Source organism: Balearica regulorum, chromosome 1 (genome assembly GCF_011004875.1).
Source record: "Balearica regulorum gibbericeps isolate bBalReg1 chromosome 1, bBalReg1.pri, whole genome shotgun sequence".
Lineage (NCBI taxonomy): Eukaryota > Metazoa > Chordata > Aves > Gruiformes > Gruidae > Balearica > Balearica regulorum.
Genome location: NC_046184.1, coordinates 214,072,673 through 214,095,002, shown reverse-complemented (window position 1 = coordinate 214,095,002; position 22,330 = coordinate 214,072,673). Strand labels below are relative to the sequence as shown.

Genomic DNA, 22,330 nt, shown 5'->3' with positions numbered 1-22,330 from the left:
GAAATCAAAGTGCCTGTTTCTGAGTGCGGCAGAAAGCTGTCACTTTGAGGAAGTAGTTTGTTCCTGAGTTTGCCACCACTGAAGTTGGTTGTGGAAGCTCTGTAGCGCTTTGGGGAGGGTCATTAAACACAGCAGCGATAAAAGGGCTGTGCTGGCTGCCAGTTCCTGCTGCTTGGCCTGAAAAGGTCTCGCCTACGGAGAGAGTTGCAAGGGGATAAGACAGCCACTGCCTGGGTGCTGCGGCAGGGAAGCGACGGCACATTTTGGAGCCTTTAGCAAGTGCCCTGGGCACCTGTGACCAGTATAGGACCCAGGAAGCTCTTGTGATCTCCAGGAGAGCTTTTGGTGCGATGGCTCATGCTGCACGGTTTGTTTGACGCTCTCTGTCTCTCACTCACTCAACCCAGTTCCACGTTTTGTAAATGAATGCAGCAATATCAACAACAAAAAGCAGGGTTTTTTCACCCCACCCCCCAAAAAAATACTTGGTGCATGTTTGAGGGGCTGCGTAAGCCAATATTTTAAACACTTCAGTGCGGAAAAATCACTTAGTGCATTACCGGATAGAACTGGAGTACAGTTGCTTTATTTGCTGTTATCCATGTCTTTGATTAGAAAATATTTGGGTTCACAACTTAAAAGAAGGTGGAGAAAAAAAGGAAAGAACACCTTATTTGCTAACAGGGTAATGAGATAAAGAGAAATGAAGTGATACAGCCAAGGTTAACTCTTTGTAGCAGAGCCATGCATTAAATCTCTTGAACTGCAGTCCAGCGCCCACCCAAAAGCAGCCCTTCTCTGAGTGTCATAACATGTTTTGCTCCCCAAATGTCTTTGTTTAATTTAGACATGTGGCAAAGACTTATTTTTGATTGAGCCATAACAAAGTTAGATTTCTAGAATGTTTACTGTATGTGACCACCAGATAAGAACTATTATTTTCTCTTTATATACATGTTTCAAAATGATCTGTGCTGGGATGAACAAAACAACAACCTGCCTTAGAGCATATAATTAAGGTTTGTGGGGGCAGTTCAAAGAAACACTGAAAACTTTGCAGAATTAGGGCAGTGCTACATTTTCAATCACTGCCCTCAATTGAATAAAATGGCATTTTTGCCCAAGAGTTAATCAAAAGCCTCTGAGAAATAAGGCAATGAGATTTTAATGAACAAATTCTCATGGCAGAAGCTGTGCTTTCTTTTATTTGGAGCTCAGTGCGCACCTCTCAGCATGGATAAAACAAAAATAACGTGCTCTTTCCTCTCACGTTGTTCTGCTTACAGGTGGAGGCACATCTCACTGGAAAAAAAGGCAAAGCCAGATACCTCCAGGGGCACTGGAGAAGACTGGACCAGAAGTGGACTAACACTCCGTGTGCTGGATCTAGAAGTAGATGCAGTGTTCCAAATGGGAATTCAGAAATGCAGACGTGAGTACCTGGAAATGCCAGACTAGGGAGAAAGTCTGGTACAGCTTCCCCCCGCACAGGAAATCGTGCTGCACCTCTTTGAAAGGCTGGGATGGTGTATTGACATGTCCTGCCCGTTGCAGCTTGGTGTGACCCCTATATGTCCAGGATGAAGCAGAAAAGGGGGAGAAAGCAAAGGTAAAACAAGCTCTGTCTCCCTGGTCCACACTTAACCAGCAGGCTTTACTCTGCAGGGCAGGGGTCCTCAGCCACAGAGATGGACATCAGACCATTTTGAACATTAAGCCATCACCCCTACCTTATTTGGATTTATTGTTCCCTATAATTCTTTGCTTTTCTCCACACTGCTTCTCTTTCATCTACTCCAGGAAGATTTGATCCTTTGCTTAGGATGGAACTGGTGTCTGGCCCTAAAATCAAAATCCTGCTCCAAATGCCCATTGAGCTGCAGGTCCATTGTGACCAAATGCTGATGTCCACACCAGCTCTGATGACCCTTGATGTCCTGACCATAACCCTCACTCCATGGCATTAGCTGTTCCCCATTGGTATTGCACACAAATCCTGCCCTAAAAACAAGCTGGAAGCAAAGTTTTGCTATAAAAAGAGCAACAGATCTTTTGCCGCTGAACCCACCTGTATTCCCCCAGGGTGTTTCACACCAAAAGAACTTATTTATAGCACTCAGAAATAGTGTACAAAATGCACAGATTTAGAAACATAGAATGGTTTGGGTTGGAAGGGACCTCAAAGCCCATCTAGTTCCAACCCCCTGCCATGGGCAGGGACAACCTCCACTAGCCCAGGTTGCCCAAAGCCCCATCCAACCTGGCCTTCAACACTGCCAGGGAGCCAGGGGCAGCCACAGCTTCTCGGGGCAACCTGTGCCAGGGCCTCAGCACCCTCACAGGGAAGGATTTCTGCCTCCCATCTCATCTCCATCTCCCCTCCTGCAGCTTCAGGCCATTCCCCTTGGCCTGTCACTCCCTGCCCTTGTCACCAGTCCCTCTCCAGCTTTCCTGGAGCCCCTGGAGGGACTGGAAGGGGCTCTAAGGTCTCCCCTCAGCCTTCTCTTCTCCAGGCTGAACAAGCCCAACTCTCTCAGCCTGTCTCCATAGGAGAGGTGCTCCAGCCCTCGCATCATCTCCGTGGCCTCCTCTGGACTCTCTCCAACAGCTCCATGTCCTTCTTGTCCTGGGGACCCCAGAGCTGGATGCAGTACTGCAGGGGGGTGTCACCAGAGCAGAGGGGCAGAATCACCTCCCTTGACCTGCTGGTCATGCTGCTTTTGATGCAGCCCAGGACACGGTTGGCTTTCTGGGCTGCAAGCGCACATTGCCAGCTCATGTTGAGCTTTTCATCCCCCAACACCCCCAAGTCCTTCTCCTCGGGGCTGCTCTCAATCCATTCTCCACCCACCCTGTAGTTGTGCTTGGGATTGCCCCGACCCATGTGCAGGGCCTTGCCCTTGGCCTTGTTGAACTTCATGCGGTTCACATAGGCCCACCTCTCCAGCCTGTCAAGAATTACTTCCAGAATACTTAGCAGCTTGCCAACAATAGTACTAAATGCACTTATTTTCCTTGAGAACAGTCTCCATGACAAGGCAGTTTAAAGTGGCAAAGAAAAGGACAAAAATTAACAGCATAGTTGAAAAGAACAGTAAATTCTTACCCGTTAATGTTGTTTCTACATGCCCTCTCCCCCAATATTCAGGCTAATGAGTTTCTAGAGTTTGGGCCTTTTTTTCCTGCTTAATGGCTTCACCATCATCACAATAATAACAACAACGTGAAACCTACACACTAACCTATATTGAACTGTAGTTCATTACAGCAGAGTAACATTGTGAAGCGTTTTAATGTCAGCATCCTTTCAGACACAGATTACAGTAATACAGAAAATGCATTCTCTGTGGGATTAACCATATGGGAATAAAAATAATAAAACAAGAAAATGGAAAGACTTCTTTTCCTCTGGAGGCAAACAGGCCAGTGATGAGATAGATTAGCCCTAAAAATCAGTGGGAATTCCTTCACTGTGGAACAAAATTGAGATACTGATCACTAATGCAGCAATTGAATTATTAAATTCAGATTAATCCCGTGTACCTTCACCTCCTAAATTGGGAGCATGGATAGTGCTGGCTCCCTCTGTGGTCCCTGGGGTAGGCCATGTGCCACCAATGGGACAATCAGCTCTTGGGTGGTTTGAATCCTGCTTGAGAGATGGTGACATCCAGTCACTTGAAAGGCTGTTTTACACCAGGTGGACAGGGGGTTGGTTGAATGTGGAGGGACATTAAGGGTCTGTTGCACCGAACACCATCAATTTACTGTCCCATCAAGGGGGACTTTCTCTGAGATTCTTGTGAAGAAGTGAGGTGGTGCCTCACCTTTTCACTTTCAAGAAGTGTCTCAGGGCTAATATCTAAAAAGGACAAAAAAGATAAGAGGACAGAAAATACGAGGCATTAGGAATCCATCATCAAGAATGTCAGTGGTTAAAAAGTTGGATTGTAAGTAAGGAAGATGTAACAGCCTTCAAGGGAGCCATTTTTCAGTGGAGAAAGTAGCATTTGGGATGGTCATGTAGCTAAAGTCTCTTTTTTAGGACTAATATTCTTTATAGGAATATTAGTATCTTTACGGTCGGAGAGCCCAAAGGCACATTCCTTCCCCTGACCTTCACTTTTCAAGTGATCACCAAGTCTCTGAATATCTCTGTAAGGCAGCTTCAGTAGGTTGCAATATCCAAGCAATCCCCATGTACTTTTAAAATTTGGAATTTCTTGCAAATCCTACCTGGAAAGGAGCAGTGTAAGAGTTTTGAGGAGCTGAAACAGGGAAGAGGAATAGTGAAAATTCCCTTCTGGATCTGCTACTCATTTTTGTAGTTCTTCACTATCTTCTGCAATTGATGATGGATCTTTAGTGGTAAGGGTTCTGGCTAATTTTTATTTCAAGCTGAAACATCTTGATAATATTAAGGTTACAACTGATGGTAGGCATGTGAAAGATGACAGCCAGCAGATGCCTGATCTTGACCGGGTAATTCTAATTTATTCTTGTCTTCCTCTACTCAAAAGGCATAAGGGAAGCTTAATAAAGTATAGCTCATAGCACATTCCCTTTTTTTATTTATTATGAATAAATTTTTATTTTTTTTTTAAAAATCTCCTTTCTGAAGTCTCCAGAGTCTGAGTATCACATTTTTGCCTACATGGTTTGCAGAAGAAGCATGTCTGAAGCACACACTCATTTACTGGAAGTACTTTGTAATGCACTATTTAATTCAAACGAGAGAAAAAAAAGGAAAAAAAAAGAAAGATGATGTTGCTGCAACCACGGTAACAATATTAACAATAGAGTGTATGAAGCCTGAAAGGAAGTTACTCAGCAAAACATGGTAATAAAAAGAAAAGTCACCATGGATTATCAACTGGGGTATTAACAAATAATTTGTAATGCTAAGATTACACAGTAATTCTGGCACTGCTAATTGCACTGATGTATTGAATTGTATTTTGGGCCAGTGATTCGGGTCAACATGATTTGGTAAACAGGAAGGTGAATGTAAAGAAGACTGAGTAAAAATCCTTCCTCTGCAGAAGTTCAGAGCTATTCAGGAGAACCTTGCAAGGCCTCTGTTAGCAAGTACAGACAACATTAGGAGATGAGCTCTCGGCAACCAAAGGGAACAAGGAAAGAACACGGAAATAATTACCATTTGCATAGAGGTCCTGTAGCTATTGTAAAACAGCTCTGAGGAGAAAATATTTGGAAAAAGCTGATGAAATTCTGGAACATGAGTCTTGATCATCAGAACAGCTTTCTGCTTTGATAAGAAGCCAAAGTGGATAGAAGAAATCTAGTGGTGAACAACATGTTGCAGTGTATTTAACCAAGAGCACTGGGATTTATACTGCTCTGGCATGCTGGCTGTTTTGCAGAACTGGATAGTTAGCACCACACACCTAGGACCTGATCTAACGCTGCTTATGGCGATGGGAGTATTCAAAGGCATCAGTGAGGTCTGTATCAGACACCACTGAATAAGTGAAAGCATTGGTTAGATTTCTTAACTACCCAAGAGAAATAAAATTATATAATTTCTTTGGTGTTCCTTTTTTGAATGACTTGTCTTTAATTATTTCCTGCTGTAACGTACGCCTGTGTTTCTAAATATCTTCTATAAGCATTCAATTCTATCGAGTCCTAATTTTCTATGTAGTTTCTTAAGCACTCTTTCCAGCAGCAGTAATGGTTTAAGCAGTGTAGAAGGAGAACATGTGGCAGTTACTGCAAGAAATGCTCTTTAAATCATGTATTATGTCAATTAAAATGGCCAAGAGTTGGGTCTGTGATGGTAGAGCATCCTGATTGCCAGTACATTTCAATTTTACAAAAACCTATGAGAATTTTCTAGATAGACAATTTATTTGATGGGAAAGCAATCATTAACCATAACATATTCACTACCTCTCTGGTCAAGTTGGTAAGGCTTGAAGAACAGGTTTGGATATTGGGCTGGTAGTTTGTCTGACAGTTTTAAAGCTCATTTAAATGTATCCCAGAACAGTAGTGACTAAAAGAAAAATTGTTCTTCTCTGTAGGATGTGAGTCCAGCAATGTAAGATGAATTTGTGTTCTTAATCTTGTCACTGGTAAGTGTCTGTAGAGCTGTAGTCACCACACCACCTTTGGCACTGACTGGTGATTTCAGAGGTAAAGCTAAAGACAAATGGATCCTGAGATTAAACTGCTCTTCCTAAAAAGAGGTGAACAGCAGATGCATGGTGGAAGTGTTGGGGCTGATCATACCTGCGTCCAGTTCATTGTTAGGCTGGAGATTTGAGTCCAGCAGTGCCATTCTCACCCCTTTTGCACACATGAACTGCATGCAGAATTGTTTGCAGGATAACATTTCCTACATATTTTGGAATTGTGAAGATGGAAAGAAGCAGCACAGAGCAATTTGACAGCAATGGTCGTGCAGCCTGAATTTTGGCTTCCAGGGTGGTTAGATCTGGAATTTTAGTTCATGCCTACTAATCTTTCAGTCCACTAGATAAGAAAATGCCTCACTTCAGCAACACTTCTGCTGCAATAATTTCTTTACACAATATATCACAACTGAGCATCTCCAGCTCGGTTGAACTGTCTCGAGCCATCTGATGTTACTCATCCTGCCTGTGAGATCCTTCTGGCCTCTTGGTACTGCCCACATTCTTCCCAAGAGGAGATGACGACAGAGAGAAACATCAGCTCCACTCTGCACATGTACGCAGCATTAATCACCGCTGACTTGTCCTGTTAATGAAGAAAACCACTCCCTCTCTCTCCTGCTCCCTCTCATTTAACCAACTGCGTGCCTTGGTGGATATTCACACTAAACCCAGATTAAAACTAAAGTGAATCTTTAGTTTGCCTCAGCTTGTTTGGATCAGCCAAAAAGTAAACTTGTTGGGGTTGTTTGGGGTTTTTTTTAGAAAAACTCCACTTTTTTTAGAACTACATTTTCATAAAGACAAATTTTAAAAATGCAGTTGGCCCAGGTCTAAAGGAATTCTGCAGCAATTACACTGAATAAACCAGTAAGATCTTTATCGCATTGAAGGCAGAGAAAAAAGTGGTTGTGGTTTGTTTGTTGCGGTTGGGTTTTTTTTGTTGGTTTTTTTGGGGGGTTTTGGTTTGGTTTTTTTTTTGCGGGGAGGGATTCTGTACGGGAATATCTACATGTTCTGCCCATCTCTCATGTTCATATCTATCTGGGGACTACCAGCATGATACATAACCGTTTGGGTGGATCTGGGATAAGATCTCCCTTACAGACCCAAAGGAAATATTCACAGCCTGTTTCATGGGTGCCTACACACAAGCACTGTCCATCCCTACGTCTGTCAGGAGTGCCCTAAGCAGTACAGAAGCCTGAGGTGCTCAAAGCTCTCTCCAAACAGTCCTGTGTGCCCCTGAGGTCAAAGAGACCTCAGCGATGCTACAAACTATTGAAGTTGGAGAAAGAGGGATGCTCAAGAGGCCAGCATGCACAGCCACTCTGACTAAAGCAGCATCCAATCTAGACCATTCTCAGCAGCTATTTGTCTAGTTTACACTTAAAAACTTTTAGCACTGAGTTCCTCAGACTCCTGTATCTCCTCCAGTGCCCAAAAACTAAAGGAGGATCTAGGTGGTTTTGCTCAGCTCGGAGAAGAGATGGCTAAAGGGAGATCTAGCTGCTGTCTTTTAAATATTATAGGTGTGAGGATATACAGAAGATGGACCCAGACTGTTCTTGGAGATGCTCAGTGAGGGGATGAGAAGCAATGGACACGAGTCGCGGTAGTGGAAATTCTGACTAGCTGTCGTGGTTTAGGCCCAGCCAGCAGCTGAGCGCCACGCAGCCGCTCACTCACTCCTTCCCCAGCATGATGTGGAGGAGAAGTTAACAAAAGACTCGGGTCGAGATAAGGACAGGGAGAGCTAATTATCATCACGAGCAAAACAAACTGAACTTAGAAAGAGGGATTCATCTAATTTATTACTAAACAGAATAGAGCAATGAAAAAAAACCACAAGTAACATCAAGCCTTAAAAGACCTCCCCCACCCCTCCCCCCTTCCCGGGCTCAACTTCACTCCCGGCTTCAAACCTCCCCCCCCCCCTCAGTGGCGGGGGGGGGGAAGGGAATGGGGGGAGGGGGATGGGGGTTGCGGTCAGTGCAGCGCACGTTGTTTCTGCCGCTTCGTTGTCCTCGGGGGGAGGACTCCTCTCATCCTTCCCCTGCTCCAAAATGGAGTCTCTCCCACGGGCTACAGTCCTTCCCGAACTGCTCTGGCGTGGTCTCTTCCATGGGGTGCAGACCTTTAGGAGAAAACTGTTCCAGTATGGGTCTCCCACGGGGTCACAAGTCCTGCCACCAAAACCTGCCCTGGCGTGGGCTCCCCTCTTCACGGGTCTACCGGTCCGGCCAGGGACTTGCTTCAGCCCAGGCTTCCCACAGGCCACAGCCTCCCTCGGGTACCTCCACCTGCTCCAGCGTAGGGTCCTCCACGGGCTGCAGGTGGAATCTCTACACCCCCTCATCGGTCCTCCATGGGCTGCAGGGGAACAGCCTGCTTCACCATGGTTTTCACCACGGGCTGCAGGGGGATCTCTGCTCCGGTGTCTGGAGCGCCTCCTCCTCCCCCCTCCTCCTGCACTGACCTTGATGTTACATCTCCGCACTTCCCCCTCCAGATGTAAAAAAAACTTCCCACCTTCTTAAATATGTTATCACAGAGGCGCTGATTGGCTTGGCCTTGGCCAGGGGCGGGCCCATCTTGGGGCTGGCTGGCATTGGCTCTGTCAGACACTGTGGAAGCTTCTAGAAGCTCCTCACAGGAGCCACCCCTATAGCCCATGCCCCCACCCACTACCAAAACCTTGCCACACAAACCCAACACACTAGCTCTTAGGAGAAGTTGTTCACAAGAAGGGTGGTCAGCGCCAGAACCAGGACATAGAGGCTGTGGCCTCTCCATCCTGGGAGATACTCAAAGTACAACTGAACAAGGCACTGAGCAACCTGATCTGACCTCAAAGTTAGCAGGAGACTTCACCAAAGACCTCCAGTGGTGCCTTCCAACATAAATCATGCTGAGGTTCTGTATTTTTATGATGATGTCTTTATGATTAGAAATATTTTGCTTTTAGTATGAGACTGAATTGCTGCAAAATAAGTCAATTTCTAGGAGACTATTACCTTGTTCTCCTTCATTGTGCTCTTCTCTATATTAAACAATTGCTGGCTCAGTACAAAGCCTGTTCAGGGTTACCTAAGGTAACACATGCCAGTTAACTCCAGGCTCAGATCCAAATGACCACTTCAGGAAATTCTTTTGCTTGAATCAGTCTTGCTGAGAAACAGTGCGAACTAGTATAGGAAAGAGGTTCTCCTAACTTTGTCACTAGACTTCCAGGAACCAAACTCTTCCCTGTGCATGAGTCTGAACTGTTAATGGGAGTTCACAATTTCAGGTTAGCCTACATGGTCATGCTGCAGAATAATCCTTGAGCTATATGAAGTGCCTGCTACATTAGCAGCACAGAGTGATTGCATTATCCCCAGACAAGGTGTAATAACTTGAGCTGTCCCCTCTGTCCCTGTGCTCTGCAAAATGACGGTCCAGGTCGAGCGAAAAGCATTGCCCAACAGAGGGGAAGGCACCAGGGTTGTTTGGGTGTGCAGGATCTGAGCTCAGGGCAATGCCAGAGTTAGAACTCAAACTAACTCTTCAGTGAAAACAAACTCTTAACCTAGTAAAAGTATTCAACCTCCAGGAAAGCCTAGGAACAGTTTAGATAAAGCAACACATGGCTTTTCATGCCAGCTGCCAGTGCAAGTGATTTATGAACTGTGATATGCCATGGAACCAGACCACTTCATCGGTTTCCTTAAAGACAGAGGGGTGGATTGTGGCTGCGCTTACAGAGCAGTGTATCTGTTCCTTCAAGGCATCACCACTCCTCAAATAAAAGCAAACCTGCTTTTGGGGGGAGCAAGACCTCTCATTTTCTAAGAACACAATAAATGTCTCAGTAGAATCACCCTGTGACAGCTTTGGATTTACAAACATCAGAAGTAAATTCTGATTATTTATTTTGGATAAATAATGAACAGCACAAAAATTGCTGACATTAACCTTAGTTGGAAAAGTTGGTTTAATGGGCCCCATAAAATCTTCTATTGATGGCAGGTTCATAAAGCTCCATATTGACTTCAGCTAAAGGCTATAACTTCTATCAATACTGTCAACAATTAATATTGACTAATAAAGGTATCCTGTAAACTGAGTCATAGCATTATGTTACTTTATGCTGCCATTAGCAAAATTTCATGTCTTGAAAACAGTTCTCCTATAAATCTGGGATTTCTCAAAATAGCCCGTGTGATAGCTAGCAGCGGAGGGCCAAGAGTCACACTGCTTCTGTGCAGATGGAGGAAACACAGAGAAACCTTTGCATTTGCTAGACAAAGATTCTGTGAGGATCTCAGGCTTTATTTGCTCTGACAGCTGGTTTCAGGCTGTGACAGGTTTGTGTGCAAAAGTTTCTCACGCTCTTATCTGTGCCAAGCAATTACAAAATTAAAATGTCCAAATTTTGTGTACATTTAAGACTTTTCCTTAGTCCTTCTTCTCTTCCTCCCTTGTAACCTTTTTTTTTGATCCATTTATACCACCAATTCAACTGCAATCCCTATACTGAAATTATATGTCTTTGTCCCAGCTCGGTACCCGTTTTTCTGACCTGAACCTGGCTGATGTTGCTCCTATCTTCCAAGAGAACTCTAAACATCAGCTGAAGCTCCCCAACAGCACAGTTTGGATCCTAATATTTTCCCTCAAGTTCCACCACCTCTTTTTTGTCAATACAAGCAATACAATTACATACTGGACACCACCGCTCTCTAGATTTTATTTATGCTACAGACTTTGTATTTTTGAGTATGATATAGCCTTTCTCATTCATAACACTCAACACCTAAGATTACAAATACCTAGGGCCCAAAGAAACTCCTTCTACATTTGTACAGCACTTAAAATAACCTGCAGTATGTTCTTCACCTTTCCGTCTTCCCTTTTCCAATCGCTATGAAATGGTGGTTCAACAAATGGTTAGTGTGTCATTAAATTTAAGGGAAGAGGAATTGGAGGTTGTCTCAGTCCTGACATGAGTACTACTGCCTCTGTTATTAGTTTCAGTAAAGCCTTTCAAGGCATGTGCTATTGCTAATGTGTTGTTGCTAATATAATTTCATTTGTAAGTGATCTGTAGGTACAAAGTTACATTTGCACATGTAGAGATAGCATTACGGAAACCAGTGAAAAAGACTCCCGCAGCTAATGTAATTCTTCTCTCTTAAGGGAAAAAAAAAAAAAAAGAAAAAAAGGACTAAAATACTGTACTTTTCTTAGTAGTTGTGGAAAGAAAAATGTATGGGATAGGATCCCAGCTGCTTGTACACCACCATGAAAAGCACAAGAGAGAGCTTTGGATACAGAAGACAGTGATGGAAGTGCAAGGTGTTTGCTTTTGGTTGTTTTCTAGTGATTTCTTGGGGGTGTGCAACACTCTGATTGACCCTGATGATCCCTCTGATTTTTCATCAAAACACAAGGCTTGGAAGAAAAAACAATATAATCTGGCAGTGCGTGTCTGCCTGTCCTAATGGGTGCAACCCTGTAAGATACTACACAAAGAGACTTAAAAAAAATATTGTAAAGACAAATTAGAAAGATTCTTCTGTACATGCTTTAAACAGAAGGCTGTTTATCTTTGAACTTCGCCTAATATATCATTATCTCTGAGCAGAAACTTAATAAGCTTCTACTGTAATTTTGTTGGAGTTAAACATAAAATCATGTGGGTGGTGTATGTCTCACCGTGTCATGGCTTCCCAGGGAAAAGTTATCATCATTTGTCACTATAATACTGTGGCAAAAAGCATAAAGAGAACAAGCAATACAGTCATTTCACATCAGCTTTCTGCACGGAGCTCGAGCTCCCGATGACTTGTACGCAGTGGCTATATTAAGAAGCAGACTGTGCCATAATTGAATTAAAGGTGCAAAGGCATATAGGGCTTTGTGAACTCCTGGGTCAAGCTGCAATTGAATCAAAATCCTCTCTCCTTCCTACACTGCTTAGCAGAACTGCTGACCAAAACATTCACAGACCTACAAAACACATGCAGGAGTCCCCGCAGCTGGGGACACAAAGTTACAGAGATAAAAAAATCTGTGACCTTCAGCTTTTATTTCACATGAAGAAAAAGGCTTCTAAAAATATTTCACCATCGTTTTCCTTCAAAGAGCAGTCAGCCGATTTACATAAATGAAACGGCTCCTGTCAAGGAACTGGCAAGGAAAAGAAGGAAATTATCTGCCCCGAAAATCTGTAGCAAAGATAAGAGCAGCATTGGCCAGAGGAGGGGAGATTTAAATGCTTTTTGTCTGAAAGGTCACTACGGAAAGCAGAGAGAGTATTACAGCCACTTAATGATCTCTGTCGCTGTGATAAATAAGTAGGAGCTTCTCCAGCAGTTTATTAACAAACACTCTGTAGGACAGTACAAAAGGCCATGACATGGGGCTATTAGAAGAGTGTTTTCACTGAGTCTGAAAAAAACCCAAAACCCCACAACACAAAACCTAAAATTAAGGTGGAGCGATAAGAAGAGGCATTCCTGATAGAGCTCAAGGCTGAACATCGCATGCACTGTCATCACTTACCAGTTTCGGTATTCTCGTGCTCCGTGTCGGTGAGGGTGAGGTTGGAGTTGGCCCGGCTTGACAAGCAGGAGCTGCGTCCGGACTTGGTGTTGCGTCCCCAGAGCCTCACGGGGTGCTCGGGTGACATGACCACATCTGCCTCCGTGTCAGCATCCGAGCCGGCGCTGATGGAGTAGCCACAGTGAGGCAGCCCGATATCAGTCCGGTACAAAGTCCCATGTGTGGGTGTCACATCTTCAAGACCCAGCTCTCGCAAAGAGAAGTTGGCTCCTGGGAGAAAACACAGCAGCCTGGTTACTCTTTAATAGGGGGTAATTTAATCTAGCACAAGTCATTGGCAGAACCATTCATCCTCTGTCTTCAAGTGGGGCACAGCAGCTCCTGAGTCCTAGCGTCATACCAAAGATTCCCCTGTTTTGTGGTCTTGCTTAGTGTGAGACCAAGTGACCATGCCAAGATGAAAAAGCAGCTGGATTCCTGCTTCTGGAGCCTGACAAAAACTCAAGAGTGTATTTAATTAAATCAACCAATTTGAGAGCAAAGACAGATGGAGAAATGGTGAAATTCTTTAGGAGAGGTAAAAAGTAATTGTCTTGGGAGAAAAGCAAAATGAGTCATGCAATGATCAAAAGTCCTTCCATATACCTGGCAAGAGTGAGTTCTGCTCATTGAAATCCTTGAAATTATATACTGGTGATTTAAATTTCCTTTGGCGATCTCACTTTCCCCTTGCTGACCACTCACACCTTGACTGAGTTTAGCTATTCGCTCAGTGGCAGGAGAGGTTATTTGGCTGCAAATAGATGCAATTGTTTAGCTGAATAAAAATACAACTGGAAAATGACTCCTGAGTTCATGTCTAGTTACTTGCAGAGCTTCAAAATCTGACCGAATCGATGTGAATGAGGCTTTAAATATTAGCACACTTTGTCTGGAAAGTTGCACGAGAAAGCTGGGGAGAGCAATTCGTGGCTCCATTTTAATCCACATTTATTTATTAATGCGTGCTTCTATTTTTCCACCCTAAATGTCTTTCTTTAAAAGATTTTGGCCACCCATGAATGCCTTTAGCTGCACCCTGCATTTATACGGCACAATGCACCCCTGCTCCTGTTACGCTACGCCTTGATCGGGTGGATTAAGGAACTTTATCTATAACCGGTCATGGCCAAATACCAACACTGGTGATCACATTCGGTCTAGCTGGCTTCTTCCCATTATTTCAATATGTAAATCCCCTGCCATAAAAAGAGAGGTGGAACCTGCCAAAGCTATGCACAGGCCACAGACTCAGTTTTAGAGCAGTGTTTGCAGCTCAGGCATGTTTTGACAAGATAAATCTGAAAGCACGGTCTCCAGGAAAGTTCAGGCCCAAACCTACCTTTGAACAGTGAAGTTCACATCTACTTATTGAAATTTGTTCATCAGGTCTGAACCTCAAGTTTGTATCCAAAACTGAGTTATGATTCTCTCCCTGCTGAAAACCACGCAAGCATGCGGCTATCCTCACATTTCCATTTGTTGATGTTAAATATCATGTGGTGGAAAAAGTGTGTTGAATAGAAACAGTCTGATTTCTACTTTTTCAGAATCTGGTTTCATGCTTGTCCCTGAGCCCTGCTGCATGGGGAAGGTCTCGTATGCATCGAATGATCGGCTGGACCCAAGTAGGTGCTATTGCACTATACTTTTTCATCACTTGACTTTGCAGCTCATAGTGGACAGAGAGAAGATATTTGAATGCAAGGTGAATAATGGGACTGGGCAAAATTTCCATGTAAAGCTTAGAGAAGGACCTGTTTGACATCAAGAGGAAATAACCATGGTTCGTCTGGTTACGGATCTACAGCTGATAGCACTCAAACTATATAAAGTATTCATGAACTTTACACCTTTTTGATTGACCAGACAAGCTTTCAGACAGAGTGGACAGAGAAGGTTGCTTGATGCTCACACCTCAGTCAAACCCTAGGGCCTTGCTCAGGGAGCACAACACAAGCTTGCGGCAAATTAATCCATTTAACTTGATTGCAGAGTGGCCTGAGAAAGCATTCTCTTAGTCCACGGCATGAGGTAGCAAATGAACTTGACCCAAGTTATAAACGCAAGGAAGCAGTATCTCCCCAGAGACTTCGCTCATCTCTTCCAGTTTTGATATTTTACAAGGCCAGATAGTTTTTAAACCATCCTCCATGGAATACTGGAAAACGTCATCTTTTGGTTTTGCTTGCACATTTGACTCACTGATGGCAAGTTCCACCTTCCCCTGAAACAAGCCACACTCAACATCATCAGACACATCAATGTGCAGCATGACTGATGCTCTCCAGTAACAGCAGCTCATAAATTATGAAAAATGACTGCTACAATTAACTGAAAATCAAATTTATTTGCAATAAACAGCAGGAGATGCATCGATTTTCATATTCTATGCTCACTGTTGCCTTTTAAGCTGGAAGAACTCAAGTCAATAAAAGGAAGATAATAAATATCTGAGACTTTTTAATTCAGATCTGGTCTATTTTTTCCTGTGCTGACTTGCACATTTGCTGGCACTCTCACTCTAGGTAAAACCATTTAAATGCTGACTTGTTTATTTACTGAATTTATTTGATCAATTTGAAATGTTTCCCTCCTCTGCCTTCCAAACCAATGCAGGAGAGAAATTCACTTTGCCTTGATGTTGAGCAGGCTAATAAGGCTTGGTTTCAGTTGTCATAAGCCCAGGCAGCACCACCAAGTGAGGTCCACTCATGGCTTTGTGCCAGTGGAAAATGTGGCACAGAATGTCTGGGGTAATTGTTAACACACTTCAGATCACTCTTGGGCCTCTCAGGATAAACTGGGAGAAAATTATAAATTGAAAAATCTGTGGGTGATATATCAGAACTGGTGCCCTGACATGGTTAATCTTAACTTCTCAATTAATTTTGGCCACTTAGACCAGTGTTTTTTACTGTTTTTCAGTACCCTACAAAATTTTCCTAGAGAAGTATGAACTTGTGTGTAGCAAATTTATACTCCCTGTCAATAGACTGGCTTTTCTTATTTATCTTTTGTGGGCTTCTTAGGAGAAGTCTGTGGACCTGCATGGCCTCGTAGACCCTCAGGTTGAAAACCGCTGACCTGTACTAATTCAAATCTATCCTGCATGGTGAATATATTGTACGAAGTAAGCAAACTCACTGACCTAAAAGGTTTCCTTTTCTTTATAACTTCATAGATTCCTTAGAGAGGATGAAGTACTTCAGAGTTGCTAAGAGGGAAACTCCTTTTATGATTTCAAAGTATTACTTACAACACCTATTGGCCCTTTTGTTAATTATTGCCTGTTGCAGTTATCCTGAAATACAAACACGAAAGCCATGTGCACCAAGATACTTCTGCAAGTCATTTTGCTTGTGCATGCCTTAAAGATGAGTCTTGCAGCAAAACCACAAGTGCATGGTGTTTGAAGAGTGAAATTAAGCAGCCCCCAAGTTAAACGAGTGCAATTATACGTATTCGCTTTGGGCAGTCAGCTTCTCCAAACTGCAGAGGGTGGGAGCAGCCTGGGTCAGCTATTTTACGTTCATTGTCTGGAATGCTGCCTACTCTATTTGTCTTGCTTTGCCATTTTATGCTTTTCTTGATGGACTTCTAAAAATAATTTATGTGAAGCCCTGCTTGGTTTCTGAACTAAGTCACTCGTGTCTCTACAGAAAAATGAAGATGAGACTGTAGCAGGGGCCAGAAACCTACCGCACATAGGCAACATCAGCAGTGGAAATGTAGCTGCACTGACTTATGGCTAGCGATAAAAAGGAGAATATCTGGAATATCTATTAGGACTGTGGAGCCCATGCTGGCCCTTGAACCTTCACATCTTCACAGCTACAGTGACCTACATTGACTAAACGGACTCCTATAAGTGGTTCTTCACCACTCCTCTAATATTGGAGCATGTCACCATCTCAAACCTACAGCCTGCAAGCCATATATAATGCCAAGGGTGGTTCATCCCATCTGCAGCTCAGTTGCCTCCCTTCTTCCAGGCTTCTTGGGTTTTGCTGTGGCCTAGATGGGCAATGTGGACAGTGGCACTCTCCCCTTGATTTCTTCTACCTCAGCATCCTTGTTGACTTCCTTCATGACAAAGCAGGCATGTGACATAGTGAAAAGGTCTCCTGAGCAGGCAGGAACTTTCCACACTATGTCAATATTGTGCAGCACATACACAGGAGGTCTGATCTCATGGTGAAAAGTGGCAAAGGACTGTTGGAAACAGAAAGACTAAGACACCGAAAATGTGTCTTACTAGATGCTAATGAACATGGGCTAGTGATGTCCCACTTAAGGACATTGGTTCGCACACATCCCATGTCTGTGAGATGCAATGAAGATGTTCCTTGCTGCTCTCTTTCCTTAAATCTTGCTTTTGGCCTCAGAGTCCTTCAAAGGTAGCCTGCCACCCAGCCCCAGCTCTTCAGCTGATAAACTCTTGCTGCTTGCAGGAGCATCCTCTGAAATGTACTCACCTGCTCGGCAGAATTCATCGGCCTCCTGGTGCACCATGTCTTTGACCCGATTGCTATAGGTCAACCTAGAGTCTTGATCATAAGCCTTCAGCGTCTCGCTGGAGCTGTAGGACTTCTGGGGTACCTTGCTGTCCTCACTCTCGGCTGAAGAGCTGGTGTAGCGGCGTTCAGTGTCGCGGCGCCGAGTCAGAGATCGATACGGTTTCCTTTCTTTTACATCCATGGCACCCTTGTCTGAGTATTCAACATTAAAATAATAACGTCTGTGTGGTGGTCAGATTGGAATAACCTGAAAGAGAATAAAAGAAATAGGATGTAGGTTCACGCCTTTGGGCACCTGCAGGCTAATTTGCCTTCTATATACATTCTTGCACTGAACAAAAGAGATGTTACTTAATGGACTGCAGGAAAACCCTCTTAGAACAATTACTGATGGAAAGGAAGTCTCAATTATGTGTGACTCATTTAATAATTGCCACAGCTAGCGGGACACATACACGCAGCAACCCGCGTCTGTCTGAGCTGGGCACGCACTTGGGGATTTGAAACTGATGGTGATTTTCTGTGTCTTCTTTCCACAAAGTGATTCGGACACCTCCAGGAGACATGTATTTGGTACATCAGTCACCTAATCTCTGGGAAATCAGGCCATGCTGAAATGTCTCTATTTGGGGAGCCAGAGGACTTTGCGAAAAATGCTGTCCTATAGTTTTAAAAGTGTTTTGATAGATCGTGAGGTTAGAAGGAATGAACAAGAGAAATAGAGAGTGTGAGGAGGCATGTGGGAAGGGAGAGGGAGAAAAGAATGAAGGGGTGAGATATGGATGGAAATAGAATGAAAATGTCTTTTTATTCAGAGGGCTCATCTTTACTCAGCTGGAAATATATTAGAACTTAAGCAGAGTTGAGAAAGTGTAAATAAATGATAGTGCTCTGCTTCATGTAACAGCATGGCCTGGGATTTCTGCCCATGGGAAAACCAATGTATATATGCACCAGTATGCAAACATACGTATCTGCACACAGAGAAAATTGATATCAGAAATAAAACACATGTTAAAAGTATTTTTGTCAAAATAATTAATAAATTGTCTTTTCACTTTAAGCTTATTAAATGCAACAGAAGCCATAGGAAAAAAAAGTCAATGACTTTCAGCAAGATGGTAAAATATGTTTTTGAATACCTAAACTGGTTTATGAGGAAAAATACTGATAAAACCCACAAACCAGACACTGAAATCTGTAATTACAGGCTGAGTTTCTTAGGAACTGAGTCCTCCTGACTGCTAAAGAACAGAAACTGAATGTCTAAATGCCACACCAGGATGTTGTTGTTTACTAGTACTTAAAAACAGAAAGGAAGAGGATTGGAAAACACCTATCAGTTCTCGGTCTTTTTCATAGCAAATACGTATGGAAGTCCATTGGCAAGTACTGAATCACATTCCGTTGGCATTTCTCTCTTGAAAGGCTACATCCCAAACATACTAATGAAATCTTACTCCTCCATGACTCTCAGACCCCAGCCTCGCGTCGGATACTGCGCCCCAGATTTGTGTTGCAGCACACCACGACGGTGCTGCAGTAGTCGAGGATGAACACGCTGGGAGCTTGTGAAGGGATGTGGTGTAACATAGCGTTTGTGGCTCTCAAAACTATGAGCCTGTGAAGGATGGAGGACTCTTAGCACAGGTTCTGATAACCAACAAATCATAATACTCATGCAGAAGCTTGAAGACAACATTTCATTATGAATTCTTCGCTTGCCAAGCTGTCTGGCACAAGCATAACTAAGCAAATTCTCGAGTTGAAGAGAGACTGCAGGAGACAGCAAGACCTGCAGGATGGCTGTGAGACACACCTGCAGTTGGGCAAAGAAAAAGAGGGTCCTACTCCTATTTCTGCAGTTCTGACTTTGCTAAAACTGCTCTCTGGGTTTTGTCCCTTCAGCCTCCAAAATGAACTTTGCAATGACAGAACCCAGTTCTGACGGCTTGTTCGGTTTCTGTGGCACTCTTCCCGGCAGTTAAGACACTACTTTAAAAAAAAAAAAAATTCCACTTAATTCTCTCCCAGTGTATTCCAGTGGTGGCAGGAGACCAAGTTCACACTTCCTATTTGTCAGCAAAACACGTAGAAACTATTGAACACAAATGGAAGGATGGGGAGGAAGGGGAGCGGGTCTTATAATTGAGCTTTACTTAAGTCATCTGCAGAGATTTGAGCACCACTTTGATTTTAAACATGTGTTTAAAGCCACCAAACTCACTGACTTAAATTCATTCATGAACTGTGTAAGTTCAATATAGTGAATGCAAATGGCATTACTCACCAGCCAAAATTTACACACATTAAATGATTTACAGAATAAGGGTCTGACAGGTGCAAAAGCTAAGGCCTGAATGTAGAAGCAACAGGGAAGGAAATGGTGTTATGCTAAAGGGCCGATTTAACATAGTAATAGTGTGTAAGAGATCTACCAAATATTGGTAGATATTTTGCTGCATCGAATCAAACATATTGGTACTTTCACACTTGAGAGAGGTAAAAGGAATAGAACATCTGATTGCTTCCTCCCTTGGAAAAAACCCAACTTTTTTTTGCTTGAAAAATTGTGACTTTTTTTTTTTGCAACTGTTATTGAATTTGTTTATCTCCTTTATACCATCTCTGTTTATGTGAAATCCTCAAAAGGAGCAGGTTTGTTATACCTTTTAATAAAACACCTTAAAACAGGCTCCTTCGCAACGTCGCTGTACTAAGAGCTGTTATAATGAACACTGAAATTGTGCTTTATTGTCATGGGGGATGGAGATAGCAAAATGTGAGCGAGAAGCGGTTGCTATATTCTATAAGAAATAAATAAGGAGGCTTCTACCTGCTCATGAGTATTGCAGCAACTCCTACCAAGGGCCAGTCATTTAAAAACCCGCTAGCGGGGAAAGGCGCACGTGCCAAGAAAACCTTTCTGCACAGTTAGAGCCACACGGTACAAACAGAGTCTGTAATTACCATTAGTAACCTTGCAACTTAGGAAATGGCCAAAAAACCATCAGGAAATTGATTGAATTCCCACCAGATGAAGGTTTTTCTTTGCGTAAAGAAAGGTGCTGAAAAACTGACATTCCTCCTACAGTTCATCAAAAATAGCCCTGTAAATTTGCACCATTCGCATACACATTTCTCTATAACAGTGCTTCAATTCCCAATTCATTCACGTCTTTATAAATTTAACTCTCCTCAGCCCTTTCTTTCTCTCTGTCTCCCCACTTGTAAGGAGACACTTTTCACTAGAAAGGTCACCCCCAAAACACATAATGAAGATTTTTTAATTTTTTTTTTTTTTTTTAAGAAGGAACTGTTGCATTAACTGACTTAAGTAAGTTTCCAGCACCTCTCCATGGACACGCAGTTCTTGTCATCTCATTTTTATGGCCCAGTTCCCAGATGGTTTAGATACTTTGCCTTCGCTGTAGTTGTTTCGTCAGGGAACTTGCCTCATAGTGTTTCTGTGATAGATTATTATTTTTTATCTGCTACTCCTTGTGTCTTGATTTCACTTCTGCTCCAGTTTCACCCGTGCCATCAACACCTCACATTTTTCCTGACTTCTCTGGCACAGGGCGAATACAAAGGATCACACTCGTCTCAGTTACATACTCAAACACCAGTTTCTTTCCACCTCTAGCTCGTGATTGTTCCTCATAATTTTAAAAGCTTACATAAACTTGCTGGACCTGATATAAAAAAACAAGGCTTCTAATATTGTCCTTTCCATCCCTTCACTCTTTCTCCCTCCATAAAAGTACAAAAGCCTTCTGCTCTGAGCTGTTTCTATTTGGAAAGGACTTTCTTGCTCTATAATGCAGTGTTTCTGGCTCAGTTTGATTCTTTCATCACACTGCTGACTGTATAACATATCAAATTTCATCTTTTTTTTTTTTTTTTTTCCTTTTCTCCAGGCCAATTAATGGCAATAGCCATTCTTATTTTTGTCAGTCCTCAGAGTGTACAATCCCAGCTGGACCACAAGCTGGTTTGGAGTACAATTCGCAGCAGAAGCATCCTTCAGGCTTTACTTACTCAAATCAGAAAAATCCCACTGACCCCAGAAAGGGTTACTCACATGCTAAAGCCTATAAAATCAGACTCCTTGACATAGTTACATTTTTCAGAGGTGTGGGACTTTTCTCACATCCTTGCATATATGTCAAGAAGCAGAACAAAAACATCAGCTTTCTAGTTCTGGTGCAGTAGTGCAGTAAACGCAATGCTTATTTGTAGCTCTTTTTATTTTGCTTTTGCTTTGGTTTGCTCCCAAATAATCCTTTTTATTATGTTTTATCCTTTATATCTATCCTCCTCATTCTCGGTTCTGTTGCTTTTTTGTTGCTCTTTGGAGCTTTGATTAACCACACTGGCTTTGTGCTGCAGAATCGCACTCAATGAATGGCAAGGGGAATGATTTATTTTCTGAGTCACCGCTCAAAAGACAAACTTCCATCAATCAAAATCCAGACAAGAGAGTGTGACACCACAAAGCGATATGCTAGGAGGTGCTTACAGCAAAAGGGACAGGTGGTCTTTGATAGCTGACTTACATTGCAGGTCACTAATCACAGAGATTAGCAGCAAGGTGATAGACAGCGCCTGTTCTGGAAGGCAGCATGTCATATCATCCAATTTTCTGTCAAAATGTGAGGGTTTAAATGGTAGAGATAGCTTTATATGTTTCCTATATAGTTATGGTAACTGGGTGATGAGAAGGCTGGAGGAGTGAAATATCTTGTCTCCGCGAAAACATGACCATGAATCCTGGTGGGTTGATTCAGTCCACCTTTGTGCCGGCGGAAGCAAAGCGCCTTCCCAGAGTCGTCTGTTTTCCTCCACAAAACTGCCTATGCAAAAAATGGCATCATCTTACTTGGCAGGGCCTGCTTTTTGTCTTCTTAAAGTAGATCTTCTCATTCTACTGCTTAAGGCAATTTTTCTCCTGATTTTTTATTGCTACTGCCCTTTGTAGAATGAGCACAGCCACAGAATACCGAGCAGCAAGCTGGATTTTATTTTCCCTCCTTTGGGCTCCACAAATCTAATCGTTAACTA

At 43.0% G+C, this 22,330-nt stretch overlaps 1 protein-coding gene across 5 annotated transcripts in view; it reads right to left on the bottom strand.

The window, feature by feature from the left end:
- TENM4 (teneurin transmembrane protein 4) overlaps positions 1-22,330 on the bottom strand; it is a 610,330-nt gene that overhangs the window by 339,920 nt on the left and 248,080 nt on the right. For all 5 annotated transcript variants that reach the window (XM_075742510.1, XM_075742514.1, XM_075742513.1 and 2 more), the window contains 2 exons: positions 17,225-17,513; positions 12,708-12,977 (listed from right to left, as the gene is read on the bottom strand). In XM_075742510.1, the coding sequence (XP_075598625.1) occupies positions 12,708-12,977; positions 17,225-17,447 (493 nt within the window). In that variant the 5' untranslated portion in view covers positions 17,448-17,513. The remainder of the gene's footprint in view (positions 1-12,707; positions 12,978-17,224; positions 17,514-22,330) is intronic.